Raw genomic sequence first — 14,879 nt, forward strand, 5'->3', positions numbered from 1 at the left:
TCCTCGGCGTTGGTTTATCTGATCAATGCCACGCTCCCTGTCAAACAGATAATAATTGTAAGTTCCCTCTAACATGCTGTGGTCACACCTGTTATCTCAAACCCTTCAAGCCCCACACTGGGTGCCAAAAAGGACTGCTGTTGGCCTGGCAAACCTTCTCTGCAGTTTTTATTGCTGACCATGACATCATATGGTCTGGGGTATTCCTTTGGTCAGTTGGGGTCAGCTGTCCCAGCTGTGTCCCCTCCCAATTTCTTGTGCACCCCCAGCCTGCTCACTGGTGGGGTGGTGTGCGAAGCAGAAAAGGCCCTGATGCTGTGCCAGCACTGCTCAGCAATAGCTAAAACATCCCTGCGTTATAAAATCCAAAACATAGCACCAGACCAGCTACTGTGAAGAAAATTAACTATCACAGTCAAAACCATTACAGAGCCCAAGCCTTTATAAATAAAATAACCCATATTAGACACTAAATTTACAGGTTGCAGAAGTAACAGCAGAAAAGGAAAGCTGGTACAGAATGAGCTATTCAGGAGGTAGAACCCAACAATTATAACCTTAGCATATCTAAAACCAAACCAATATATTAGAGAGTGTGTTCTCTCATATAAATGCATCATGTAGGATTAGCAAAATGTCTGTAGACTTAGAACTGAACTAATCATTAATACTACCCTATGTAAATCTATGGCAATCTTTTGTCAACTACATTGCACTATTCTTCATATGCCAACTTACAGCAAGTAAGCAAAACAGTTACATGTATATTTAGATATACATAAATATACATAGATACTCAGTTATGAATACATAATACATTTATAGGTTGGTTAGCAGATCAACTCCATCAAATTGAGGTCTCTGTGCAAAAAGTGATGTACAACTGTAGGAACCTGTCAGTTCTGCTCCCAGGGCAAATGGGAAGTTAGAAAAAGTGGGGTAATTGCAAGAAGCTGCCATGATGTACACAATTTCTATTCATATATAGATACAAAAAATCTTCCTGAATGGCAAAACAACTTTACAAGATATTTTCTCCTAATAATGAAATTCCTTTTGAGACTGACTGCATTGGTAGGTAACAAAGCATTCCTACACTCATTTCCACAAATGAACAAAAAAGTGAAAGCATATAGAATAAAGGGGGTGAAAGGAGACTGTCTCTTAACACAGAATTATGGGTTCACTGTCTAGAAGTATTTATCACTTTTTTTCCTTTTTTTTTTTTTTTTTTTTTTAAGGAAAAGAATTTTAAACAAACAGGAATTTTGTTTCAGGAACATAATTGGAAATAGCACAGTTACGCAGCATTTCACTGCCAGGATGAGCTGTTTTGGAAAAATCTTTGATAAGTAATGGCAACATATGAGTTTCACGCTACGCTACAGAAAATGACAGTAAAACTTATGTCATAAGAAGATTATTTCTACTGTCACATGATTAAAAGTTTTGAAGACATCCCAATATTAACTGGACTGATGAGTAACAACCTTTACTTACTGTAACATGCTACTTGAGTCAAATCTGATGGATCCAAAACTGATGTCTCAACTCATAACCTAAATTCCCTTTATTGACAAGGAATATGAAATAAACCCTAGAAGCGTCTGCATCCCATCTCATACTTAAACTGCAAAAAGCCACGCTTTTTTGATCAAGCTTTCAACTTTCCCCAGTCTCAGGGACAAATCTAAAATAAAAACCAGAGCACACAGTGAGAAAAGTAACTACGTTTTTCCTTTTAATATAGATGTAGTACAGAATGTTTAATTACAGCAGGACAGTGCTTCCAGTTAAATAAAATTAAAAACCTTTATTTCCCCCAAATATAAAATTACTAAATTAATGTCTTAAAAGAATAAGAATATGGAAAAAGCATTAAATTATACCACCATTTACCACAGTAACCATGATCACCAATTACATAATCCATTGCTTTGGCAAAAAAGTTTTTTTCTTTTAATAACTGCATATAAACCTAACATAGCAAAGACTGTATACATCTTTATATTGCACTTATTTATATACAGGATTAAATGAACTGTAAAGTCTGCATCTACTTGGAATGAGCAAATTTTCACAATAAACTGAAAGCGGAAGGATAAGAGCTGGTATGAATATTAAAAAATGCTTAGAAATGCAATACCTTTATGTACAGACTGTACGGACTGTATTAACAAACAATATGTACATAACAATTTACTACTACTGATATTTTAGTGTTACTCAGTGTTCATTAATACAGACCTTTGGTTGTATTTAGTTGTTTAATAAGATCTAAGCTCACATACCTCCAAAACGCAACAAAGTATAAAATAAAGCACAACAATTTGTCAAATGGTACAAAAACTACTATTGTCAGTTCCATTAAGCCCCAAAAACTAGTGTCTCTGTCTAGCCCCAAAATAGTTCTTGTACTTTGAATCAATCTCTATGTGCCATACACAAAAAGAACACCTGAATGTTACATATCTGTAAAATTACATCCCACAACACCTTTTTTTTTTGTAATGTGCAATTCATTTTAATAATACTTTCTAATGAAAAAGAGAAATTAACTTCAACTTTATGATTTTCCAACACGCACTTCTGCAATGACATTGTGAATACTTTTAAACGTTACCAGCAAGATTAAAAAATATATGCGCGCCTCCCTTACTCTAAAAGACTATTACCAGTAATTGCTATTTGCTAAGTGTGCTCAGACATTCGTATGAGTTACGCAGCTTGCACGTGCCCAACATTTAGCTTCGAAATCATCCTGAGTTTGCACACAATGAAGCAAATCCACATACTTTAAAAAAAAAACGAACATACTTTCCTTTACAAAACAATCATGCAACTGAAGAAGAACTGGGCATCCCATGAACTGTTGTGCTTGTTGGAGTTCCACTTATGGCGTTGAAAATGTGTAGTGAATTAGGCATAACACTGGCCTTTTCTTCAACTGGAGTAATCTTAAAATGGAAAACATGTATTTACCAAAATGTTACAAAATGACACAAGTATTTATAAAACAGCCAACCAATTTCATAATGTGCTGCTTATCGACTCAACTTCCCAGTACTTTCTCAATTGCACAGAACTTCTTTTTGAGGATGGTTACTCTTTTCAGCCATCCCCTGCTAGATTTAGGACGGCAGTAGTCATGTCTCCAAAACCAACAATTTATCCTAATTCAGGTATTACACTGTCCACTCCAGAGGAAGCTTGGACAGCTTCTCTCATTTCTCTTGTTAACTTTCAAAAGGAGTTTCACAATGACAACAGGCTTGCTTTTTGCCCTTTTTAGTTTTCTTTTTTTTTGACTTAGAGGTATGATTTGAGCATTTCTTATCAAAAGCTATCGAAGCACCAAAAAACTTCATTCTTAACAGCTATAAATTTCCTGATGCTAAGATCAGAAATATTGGAAAAAAAGGAATGTTATAAAGTTTATACAAACTAAGAGCAGAAGTAAAGAAAACTCATTACCATCCCATCTGATCATATTGGCAAGCAGCAGAGGAGAAAAAAGAAAAATCTGTTAAGATTCTTTTCTAAATTTTTCATAACAAAATTTTTGCACTTGTTTAAAAACCACACTATTGTAAGACAGCTAATGGTTTCGTCAGTGACATTAGAGCAAACACTGTGAGACGCTCTTTTGCCAAATACAACAATAGGCAGGCACATAAAGGTGACATTTTTAAAGATTTCGTGAAGAGCCTCATGATTCGAAGCCTTTAGGGGAGTGATCAATCTAATTAAAAACCAAACCAAACCAAACCCCAAACCAACCCAACAACATAGCATGTTGTAATTATTTATGGCTAACTACATTTGTATAAAAAGAACACAGTGGGAGACTAATAGTACACATTACTGCAGCCAGTCCTGTACTTTCATATTCTGTTCACACAATCTTATAGTCATCAGTTGTTTGCCCCTCCTCCTCCTTGTTTACTTTTAAACAATGTGATCTACTCCTGAAGTTTCAGACATTACATGTTTTTTCTTATCGTCAGTCTTTGGAAACACACATCTGAGCATTTCTTGAACATCCATATCTTTGTATGCATTGAGTTCAAAGTATTTTTTCTTTATATCTTTTTACTTTTTCCTACACCAGGAGAATATTAATCTTTCATTTATTATTCTTATTAAATTACTGGACCAAAACGCTTTCCTCTCTTTTCTGAAGGGTTCTTCTGTACAGCTGTCTAATTCTCCCATATACTTCATTCATCTTGATCAGCTGTCCAATCAGTTATCCTTTCTAAAACCCTTCACTGCTTTCTGCTTTTCAATACATCACACTGAAATACAGTCAAACTGTCCCATTTTTAATTGACAACCAAGCAATCTCTTTTCCTGTTCCAGGGATCTTTCAAAACTGTTTTCCTCTACATGCATATCTAAAAGACTGGTTTTTTTAAAAAAACGACACAACGATTCTGACAAAATGGTATCACTCCCTACAAACCTTGTTTCACAATATTCTCTGTCATCAGTGGTTAAAAGAATTTGGTTTTGTGGGAAGCTTTTCACTATGAAAGTATAACGAAAGAGTAAGGGAATGAAAATAAAGCCTATGTGCTTGCTGTATTCTTGTACTTCACCATAATTCTATCACAGCACAGAGCTACTCAAAGCACAGCACCTGAGAAAACTACATTAGGAAATACAGGAGAGCAGGAAAGTGTGTGAAGCGAGCATTAAACAACTGACACATTTTTGAACAGAAAAAAAATTGCCCTAAAGGTTTTGGATACCATCTAAACAAGGGTAGAATAAAGGCAAATCTTCCTTAGGTAAGCCTACAGATAAGCTGTTAAACCAGCAAGCTGACTACCTTTTTGAGCAAGTATTTCTTGGATAATAATAAATTTAGAGATGTCAAAAAATAGGAAATGGATAAAGTCATCGTAAACCTAAAGGATGCAATTCCGAAAAAAAAGCTCGAAGCTTAAGAGAGTGTTTAAATGTCAGCTAGACTGAACGACTCAGGTAGGTCTCAAGTTTGATTTTTCCTATACAGTTTGATTTCTGAGTAAAGCCTATAGGTTTTGTATGGACAAGAGAGACTCGGAGCTCCTCTTTGTATCAAGTGGGTACCCAGACTAGGATGCATTGGTTCCTAGGCTAAGAAGAGTTGCTATTATGGTTACATATCTAACAAAGTTGCAAACGTGTATTGGTAAGGTAAAACATTATCAGAAAACACAGGTATTTCTTGTGGGCCAGAAATACAAGTCTTGAGGGTTAAGAACTATAAGTCACTCTATGCCTCTGGGAAAAGATTACAAAACACAGTGGGTGAAAGAAAAGGAACCTGAAGCGATGAATATGATGAATATAAATGTCAAGAAGGCAGAGATCAATCACGAATTTTCAGCCCTTCCTGTCCTCCTTGAAATAATATACTTGCCTCTGAAGTCAGGAGACATTTCTACGATAGATCCCAGATGCAAAGTCCTACATCTCACTCCACAAGAGTTCTAGTTTTCCTTCTCCCATATCTCACAGAATCATAGAATATCAGGGGTTGGAAGGGACCTCAAAAGATCATCTAGTCCAACCCCCCTGCCAGAGCAGGACCACCTAGAGTAGGTCACACAGGAACACCTCCAGGCAAGTTTTGAATGTCTCCAAAGAAGGAGACTCCACAACCTCTCTGGGCAGCCTGTTCCAGTGCTCTGTCACCCTCACAGTGAAAAAGTTTTTCCTTACGTTAATGTGGAACCTCCCATGCTCCAGCTTGCACCTGTTGCCCCTTGTCCTGCCATTGGACATCACCAAGAAGAGCCCAGCTCCATCCTCCTGACGCTCGCCCTTTATGTATTTATAGACATTAATGAGGTCACTTGTCAGTCCCCTCTTCTCCAAGCTAAAGAGACCCAGCTCCCTCAGCCTTTCCTCATAAGGGAGATGTTCCACCTCCTTAATCACCTTTGTGGCTCTGCACTGGACTCTTTCAAGCAGTTCCCTGTCCTTCTTGAACTGAGGGGCCCAGAACTGGACACACTATTCCAGATGTGGTCTCATCAGGGGGAGTAGAGGGGGAGGAGAACCTCTCTCGACCTACTGACCACACCCCTTCTAATACACCCCAGGATGCCATTGGCCTTCTTGGCCACGAGGGCACATTGCTGGCTCATGGTCATCCTGCTGTCCACCAGGACCCCCAGGTCCCTTTCCCCTATGCTACTCTCTAACAGCTCAGTCCCCAACCTGTACTGGTACATGGGGTTGTTCTTTCCCAGATGCAAGACTCTGCACTTGCCCTTGCTGTAGTTCATTAAATTTCCCCCCACCCGGCTCTCCAGCCTGTCCAAATCTCGCTGAATGGCAGCCACTCCTCCCAGTTTTGTGTCATCAGCAAACTTGCTGACAGTGCACTCTGTTCCCTCACCCAGATCATTGGTGAATGTACTGAATAGTACTGGTCCCAGTACCGACCCCTGAGGGACTCCATTGCACACAGGCCTCCAATAGACTCTGTCCCCTTGACCACAACTCTCTTGACTTCTTTCCTTCAACCAATTCACACCTCACCTCACTACCCAATCATCCAGACCACACTTCCTCAGTTTAGCTGCGAGGATGCTGTGGGAGATGGTGTCAAATGCTTTACTGAAATCAAGATAAACCACATCCACTGCACTGCCATCACCTGTCCAGCTGGTTATGTCTTCATAAAAGGCTATCAGATTGGTCAAACATGACTTCCCCTTGGTGAAGCCATGTTGATGCTTCTAATGACCCTCTTGTCCTTGATATGTCTAGAGACAGCACCAAGGATAAGTTGTTCCATCACTTTTCCAGTGATGGAGGTGAGACGGACTGGTCTGTAGCTATTCGGGTCCTCCTTCTTGCCCTTTTTGAAGACTGGAGTGACATTTGCTTTCCTCCAGTCCTCAGGCACCTCTCCTGTTCCCCATGACTTATCTCCAGCTTGTCTGCAGTGGATTCCCCTCAAGAAAAGGGTTGGAATACCTCTTGAAAGGTGTTTAACTCTTTGTTGCATAAGTAAATGCTTATCCCTTCAAAATCCAAAGAAAAAAGGAATAAGCTTGCAAATCAAAACCCTCTACAGTTACCAGGAAGTATAGACTAAATTGAGCTTTTTGGGTCACTGAATAGAGACCCCTGTAACCACGCATATGAAGTATAAATGACATATATTCATGTCATTAAATTTGTTTTCTCTTTATTGTAGTACTCCTCTCCTACAAAAAAACAGGCTGGTGCCCACCAGATTTACTTTCCTAATGAGGAAGACTTGATTCTGAAGGTCAGAAAAGCATATGTAGAAAATTCACAAACAGAAAAAAAATGAAGTTCCACAATTCTGTGATATGCTTCTATTAAAAAAAAAAACAACAAAATCCTTTTGTGCAAAGCATTACATACACTCTTCCTAGTGAGTTCACATTACAGCTACATCTGAATACTGGTATGTGTAAGTGAATTTCAGTACATACCTGTTCATGCATTATTTCAGAAAGCTCTTTTGCCATTTCTCTGTAGTTGGCCTTCATTTCTTCTTGATATTCCAACTGATCTTCCTTTATTAGTCGCTCGTTTACACCCAGAGCATGCCCACAAGCTTCAACAAATTGCCTGATTTAGATAAAATAATAAAGAAGATCTCAAGCAGGAGTACAAAATCCAAAAGATTAATTAAATATGTCAGCTTAAAGTATGCTTTTGATGCAGCCAGAACACTACAAAAGTTAAAAACGTTTAAAAAAAAATGCTTATTATAGTAGTCTTGAAAAAAAAAAGTAATTTTTTTCCCCCAAAAAAGCATACCTAAAAACTTCCTTTAGTAGCTTTACTTTATTGTCTGGATATCTTTTGGTGTTTGTGTCATCTAAGAAAGCTCTTGCATATGCTAATGGACCAGCATTAACCTGAAAAGAACAAGAATTATAACATAAAGTCAGTTCTCTGACATATTGTCTTAGCAATAACAGGTACTACAGGTGTCTGCCTGATTTGCTTTTCTTAGGAGAACACATTGATTTCAAAGATCTGGACTTAGGAAATAAGGAAACCTGCTGGAGTTGGAACATAAGAGCAGGAGAGGTCTCTACAGCACTCTGCATGAACAAACTACTTTGATTATGTGGCAAAGTAACAGCCGATATTGCCAATTTGTCATCTTTGTTTATTAAATTAGAGTGGGAAAATGAGGAAAATTAGCTAACTCTACTACTGTTTGGTCTGCTTATCTATCAAACACACTCTTCCAAGATGAAAATTCTGCAATAATTAGCAGAAATTTAATTGCGCTGTTATGGCAGCTACGTGAAAAGTGGATTCAATGACTTCTGACTCACCCCTATTATTCTTTTGTATTAACAGTAAGAGCCCCTCCCTTCTGATCCCAAATACTAGCTTGAGAACTGGCTTATTCTGGAACCTTGGCTTGGGATTTTTTTTTCTTTTCTCTTCAACATTTCAGATGACTGTGTTTACTGTTCCTTTGACTTGAATTAGTTAAAAGTAACAGAGCAGTACTTCTGTCATTGCGCTCTTAAGACTCTTACCATATTGATTTGTACATGCTACAGGTGCTTTATGTGCCCTATTTCGGTGAATCTGATGGTTTCTTTATACATTCAGTTCTTGCTTGCCTTAGGTAAAACAAAATGTTGCACAGTGAGATTTTCTACTATTACCCTCCTCCTATATTTTGGCGCTCCTTCTTCATCTCCATAGGGATCTTATCAAAATGCAAAAGCAATAATGACCATGTTAAACCTACTGTGAGCAGACCTACATCTAGGCAAAATATGCTGATTCATCCTCATGTGGGAAGTCACTGTTTTATGGTAGTTTCAGCTTTACACCAAAACCTGGAGGGGCTCAGACCACCATAGATTCCAGAGATGAATCTTAATTCTTTCATGTAACTGCCCACAATCAGTATTTATACGAAGTACTTTTACTGCTTTCCCTATTCTGGAAATAACTGCAAACAGTCAGCATACTTCTAATTTAGGACATTCTTGAACATACAGAATAGAAACTAATGATAAAACGCTACTTACATAATTTTTCAGGGACAGAAGCAAGTGAAATAGCTGAATGGCAAACTATATGGTCTTACCTGAACACTGACACTTCCCTGTAGCTTCAGTTGCAATTTGATCATATCCACTTCAGCTGAAGAGCAGAGCTGCCTGAGTTCTGCAACTTTTTTACTCATTTCATCAATGGCTACTTCAATGGGGTTTAAATCAGTATGGTGCTGGTACATTACTGGAATGCGCTTTTTCACATACGGGAAACAATGTATAGCTATGGACAGAGACAAGTTTAATATAGTTAGAAAAAAGTTTTTCAATGTTTTGATAGAATTTTATGCTAAAATCTCATTTTCATGTAATTAGTTGCCCAATTTAATAACACATTATATAATTAGAAATACTACAAAATATACAGTGAAACAAAATATTGAAAATGTAAATATGCGTAGCTTTGCATGTGTTACAGCAAAGAAAGATCACTGTCATTACTGCTACTAATGATGACCAAGAAATAAACCATTAGAACTTAATTCATATGAGAACTGTAAAAAGAATTGGTTATCATGCACAGATCTCAAAAAGAAGAACCAAAAATAGCAAAGCTGTATTTTCTATTTCCTCACACGTATTAGCTATGGACAACTGACATTATAACGTACACTTTGTTTTACCACTATATTCAGACAGTGATAAGGAACTTTACACTTAACAAAGACAAAACACAAAGTCTAAGAACAAGGAAAGCTAGACTCCAGACCCACAATTCCTGATGCTTGAGGAAAAAATATCAAAAAATTATTTGGGGATTATCCCTTGAAGAAACCAATCTGAAAAACCTAGTTTTGGCTAAAACCATGAAAAGTATTTTGGCTGATAGCTATAAAGGACTGTGAGTGAGTGAAATGGAAAAAACCATACAGAATAGAATTAGACCATTTGAATTAACGCTTCCAGTCAAAGCACAATTTGTTATTTCACAAATTCAGATTTACGCATTATACAGAAACATTGTCAAACACACCATAACTTTCGATTATCTCCCTTAAAAGTATAATAAAAAGTTTTGTATCAGTGAACTAACTATCTTTAAAGTCTGAGCCTATGGGAAGATAGCTGGGCACTCTCTCTCCCTTCTAAAGTTAACAAATGAGAAACTAAAGCGCAGTGATTAATCCAAAGTCACAAGGGAACAGAGGATGGAAACCAAACCAAAACCTGCCCTGCAGGCTCTTTTAGTGCTTTTAGCCAAAAGAACCAACGCTGAATTTCATACATCCAAAGACTGGAAGAATGTCGAAAAATGCCATACCCGAACCAGCAAGCCTAATACCACTGTTCTTCAATGTTTCACTGAAAAGAGAGGTGAAGGGCAAAGGGAGAGATGCAGACTTTCCATTATTAAAAAAAAACCCAAAATGATTTAAAAGTGAAAGGCTGTTAGAACATAGTCAAATATGAAATTTTACATTCTTTTTCTAGGGCTTAGGGCGTTAAGAAATCACACCATGATATACCTATTCTCAAATGGCCATTTATAAGTATGTGCATTTCACATTTTTGAGTATTACTTTCAAGTATGTACTAATTTTAAAAGGTTGTTTTAATCTAACAGTATTTTGGTATACTTCGTAATTCTTGTCACCTCCAACAATCACGTATGGAATCTTTTAAAGGATTTTTTTCTGACAAAATACACAACATGAAGAAAAACTAGTATATGAAGAACTATGTATTAAAAAACCCCCAACAAACAAAATAAAAGAACAGTTTTCTTTTAATAGGAAATTTCCATTCAATCAGTACCTGTCAAAATAGTCCGTCGCTTACACTGTTCTTCTACTCCTCCTTGTCTTTTACCAGCTTGAGTAAAAGGCATCTCAAACATAAAGCGTCGAATGTTATGAGTCCTTTCAAAATCTGTTTTTCTTTCTTGCAACTCTTTTTCTTCAAAGTATGGAACTACATGTGTAACTTGAATATATGCATATTTTGAATCTAAATCCTTAGGATTTACCTTAAAAAAATTACAAAAAAAAATCACATAGCTAGATTGTGAAAAAAGCGGATTCAATTGTAGTGACACAACTTTCAGAAATTAAATTTGGTCTCCTAACCTTTACGTTTCTGAAAACACAGGAAATGTTAATGCTCTCACAGGGCTTCTCTGCGTTCAGTTTCTAACTATTAGGAACACAACACAGCTAGATGCATTACAACATGTTGTGGGGTTGGGTTTTTGTTTTGTTTTGTTTTAATACTCATTATTGATAATTGCTGTATGCAGAACTGCAAACAAAAACAGTTATACCCATGATTAACAATGGAAGGCACAGATACAGAAAACCCAGAAACAAATACTTGTACTCCGTGACAGCTGACAGAACAGTAGATTTGAGGTCAAAAATTAATAGTGATTTTAAAAAGTTAATAATTAAAAATAACCTCCTACATCATAAACAGTTCAGACATCACCTTCATAAGACACTACTCCTAACCTGTCTGTCTCAACTCTGACACCCTATGAGGGTCCCAATGAATATACCGGTGGGAGCAGCGCAAATTGAAGCTTCACTATTCAGTTCATTTTGTTTCTAGAACTGAATGAGTAAGAGCCTCATGAACTGGCAGATCTTTAATTTGGTAAAGGCAGCAACTAATCTCCAGTACCAATTGATAAGGCCTCCTAAGTCTTTGCCCAACAGGGTCCCTAAACAGGCCAAGGATTTTTTTTTTTTTTTTTTGTAAATTCCCCCAACTGCGGGATAAGGAGAGTGCCATAAACCTCTGCATCTTTCTAAAAGTTGTTGCCTACCATTTTAGTCCCATGTCAAATATTCACATTATCTTTGCCTGTCTCTGAGCCATTTCACCTCTATAAACTAAGTGGGAAAACCAACAATGCAAATACACACATGAAATCACCAGGTAAGTCCTGGAGCAAACTGGGAACAGAGCTAAGGTGTCCCTGCTGTTATCCATTTTTATTGGAACATGCTGCTTGATTGTTTTTTGGGTTTTTTTTTTTTTTAAAATTTTTTAAATCTGGTATTTTTTTAAGATTACTGGACTGGAACTGAAGTGGTAATTTATGTACTCATTCTGATACATCTATTAGAAACTGTTCCCTACAAATGCTGACAAACACATGTATTATACTTAATTGTAAAGAATTCAGGAGAGTACACTGGAAGAGCTGTGAAAAACTGAGGTTACAATATAAATCTCTTGCCTTCCATGGCATGAAATCTAGCCCTTGCATAAGCCCTCTTCTCCTTGTAAAGTTCCCATATTGAAAAGCCCACCATTGCTGCACTTTCAGGCTGAGAAGCACAGAACTTTATGACCTTACTGGCAGAATCAAGGAACAGAAAAGACAGGAAATTATAAGAGAAAATCACCATAAAGTTTGAAGCCAAACAGAAGTTAAAAATTGGCTGAGGAAGGAACGAAAGGAATGCAGAGAGGCAGCTTGTGCAGTATGTGTTCTTCTCAGCATATGGGATACTGTAGCCCTTTTCAGTTCACCAGTTGTGGAGCCTTCAATTACAAAGGAAAGCATTTCCTATGACAAGTCTAGATTTAACCAGATGACTCTGTGTGAGTGTATTTTTCCTACAGTTTAAGCATTTATAAAATTGAACAGGCTCAGAGACACAGGCAAAGGATAACAAGAACAACTAATACAGAATTAAAATGTTATTTACATATGGTACTTTTCTCAGAAGAGGTGTCTGTTTCTTACTTCAGAAGTTTGGACTCTGCTCTCAAGGTGCAGAAAAGGGAAAAACTTCCAAAGAATGTGCATGAACCGGCAAGAAATACAGCTGAAGTTAACACAGAATATGACCATAACATATATTTGTTCTAAGATACAATTATTATTTTGAGAGGTAACACTATGGAAATGAAGCTTTTTCATTGTTCTTAAATGTAAACTTAATAGGAGATGCTCTTCAGCCAATAGAGTTTTTAGACACATATATTTGTGTGCCAAATGAGTAACAGACAGCGACCCCACAGTATTTCAAGTGGATTAGTGGAAGTAATACATTAGAATTTTTTAAGAGAGAATAAAGATCATACTTTGCCAGAATCCTGAATCATTTTGACATTTTCAGATCCAAATTTGTCAGAGTAGAGTTTTTGGAGTCTTTGGGAAATTTCTGAGAGAGGCGTGAGTTTAGGCTCTTTATAGATATATTCCTTTCCATCTTCATCCTCAAAGAATCCCTGTAAAAAACGAAGTAGTCAAAATCTTGGGAAAAAAATCACATAGGGCAATGATTAAGATGAATATAATGTGCGTGGTTCAAAGCAAATATAAACATTTAACATCAGGATTCAAGCAAACATAAATAAAGAGAAATTAAAATCTGAAGTAAAAAAGGCTTTCTAAGATAATAAAAATAACAGAAAAATGTAATTATCTACTACGGAATGAATGAAAGATAATGGAAACACACAGTTAAAATTTTAAAGGTTTGTTGTAATTTTATGGTGCACCAAGCCTTTGAGATAACTTTTCTTCACTTTTATTTAAAAGTGAACTTTCAGCACTGTTTCACTTGCCAAAACAGAAATCTTGTTGCCCAACAGGACTACCTGATTCACAAGTGAGTATTTTGTCAATGGTTTACATAAAAATAATCTGAAAAAAATCTTTATGTAGTAATTACAGAAAATGAAATTCAATTTATGTAAAAATCTTAATTTTACGTTGTACTATATTGTTATATACTACTTAATTTTTATTACATAAAACCTTAAAACCATAACTAAATGCAATATAGAGTACCTGGAAAGTGAAACAGGTCATTGGTTTAAAACAACAAGCCATGTCTGAGTTCATGTTTGAAATCAGAAAATAAATATTTTTGTCATAAACAAAACAGACAAAATAGAAAAGCACAACATATCATGTTTAAACACAGGCTAGATCGACAAAAATACCCACATCAAACTAAGGTGAAATGCAGTAGTTTTTACTGCATTGCTTGCTTTGTAAGCAGTTACTGTAATTACCTCAACATCTGTTTCACTGTCTGTAAACTGGTATTGCTATAAAGTTGTAAAAGACAACAGAATACAGGTAAAGTTACACTGCTCAGAGTATTTTACAATTCTGCATGCTCAGCTGAACAATTAGCAACTGGGCTACGCATGTAGAAAGTGTATTACTTGATACTGCATGATACCATACCAATACATAGGCATTCTAGACATACACTAGAGGATGTGAAGCTGTCCAATACACAGCCAGAACTTTTGTTTGGAGCATGCAATACTGATGCACAGAAAAGAGTGATTTGTTCTCTAAATGGAACTTAATGTTATTTTTTGAATTGCAATGGCTATTAACGCATACCAATCTAAGAAGCAGCCTTGCAAACCACACCGTAGCACTACAGACATTAAGTCAATACATTGCTAAGAACTGATGTTATAGAAAACTTACCGCTGCCTTAAGGTAGTAAATAAAAGAAGAAAAAGAAAAAAAAAAAAAGAAAAAAATTCACTGAGGAAAATAAGGAAGAATTGTATCAGAATTGATAGATGTTTTAAATTAAATCATTGATGGCGGTTAATAATTTCTTACAGATCACATTTCTTGTACTTTTCATGTCATGGTATCTTGAAATAGCATACCTTGTAAAATAAATTCATTTTTTTCTTACTGCATAGAGCAGACAAATGAAAGTTAAATAATACTCACTTGTCCAAAGAACGCTACCCTGAAATAAGTTCCCAGTAGTCTCTTGCCTGTATGCATAACTTCTGTTACTTTACTGTACGCTCGATGAAGAGTGTCATATAAATGAGCAAGCCTCTAAAAATAAAACATTATAATCATGGAGTAAA

The 14,879-nt window shown here is 36.4% G+C and overlaps 1 protein-coding gene across 3 annotated transcripts in view; it reads right to left on the reverse strand.

Moving 5' to 3' along the window:
* Window positions 1–2,834: 2,834 nt before the first annotated feature.
* The window catches only part of DOCK9 (dedicator of cytokinesis 9), a 151,189-nt gene continuing 139,144 nt past the window's right edge, over window positions 2,835–14,879 (reverse strand). For all 3 annotated transcript variants that reach the window (XM_086482052.1, XM_086482050.1, XM_086482051.1), the window contains exons 47-53: window positions 14,734–14,847; window positions 13,104–13,250; window positions 10,824–11,034; window positions 9,101–9,291; window positions 7,798–7,898; window positions 7,467–7,605; window positions 2,835–2,957 (exon numbers count right to left, since the gene is read on the reverse strand). In XM_086482052.1, the coding sequence (XP_086338178.1) occupies window positions 2,835–2,957; window positions 7,467–7,605; window positions 7,798–7,898; window positions 9,101–9,291; window positions 10,824–11,034; window positions 13,104–13,250; window positions 14,734–14,847 (1,026 nt within the window). The remainder of the gene's footprint in view (window positions 2,958–7,466; window positions 7,606–7,797; window positions 7,899–9,100; window positions 9,292–10,823; window positions 11,035–13,103; window positions 13,251–14,733; window positions 14,848–14,879) is intronic.

This window comes from Leptosomus discolor, chromosome 1 (genome assembly GCF_034619465.1).
Source record: "Leptosomus discolor isolate bLepDis1 chromosome 1, bLepDis1.hap2, whole genome shotgun sequence".
Taxonomy (NCBI): Eukaryota; Metazoa; Chordata; class Aves; order Leptosomiformes; family Leptosomidae; genus Leptosomus; species Leptosomus discolor.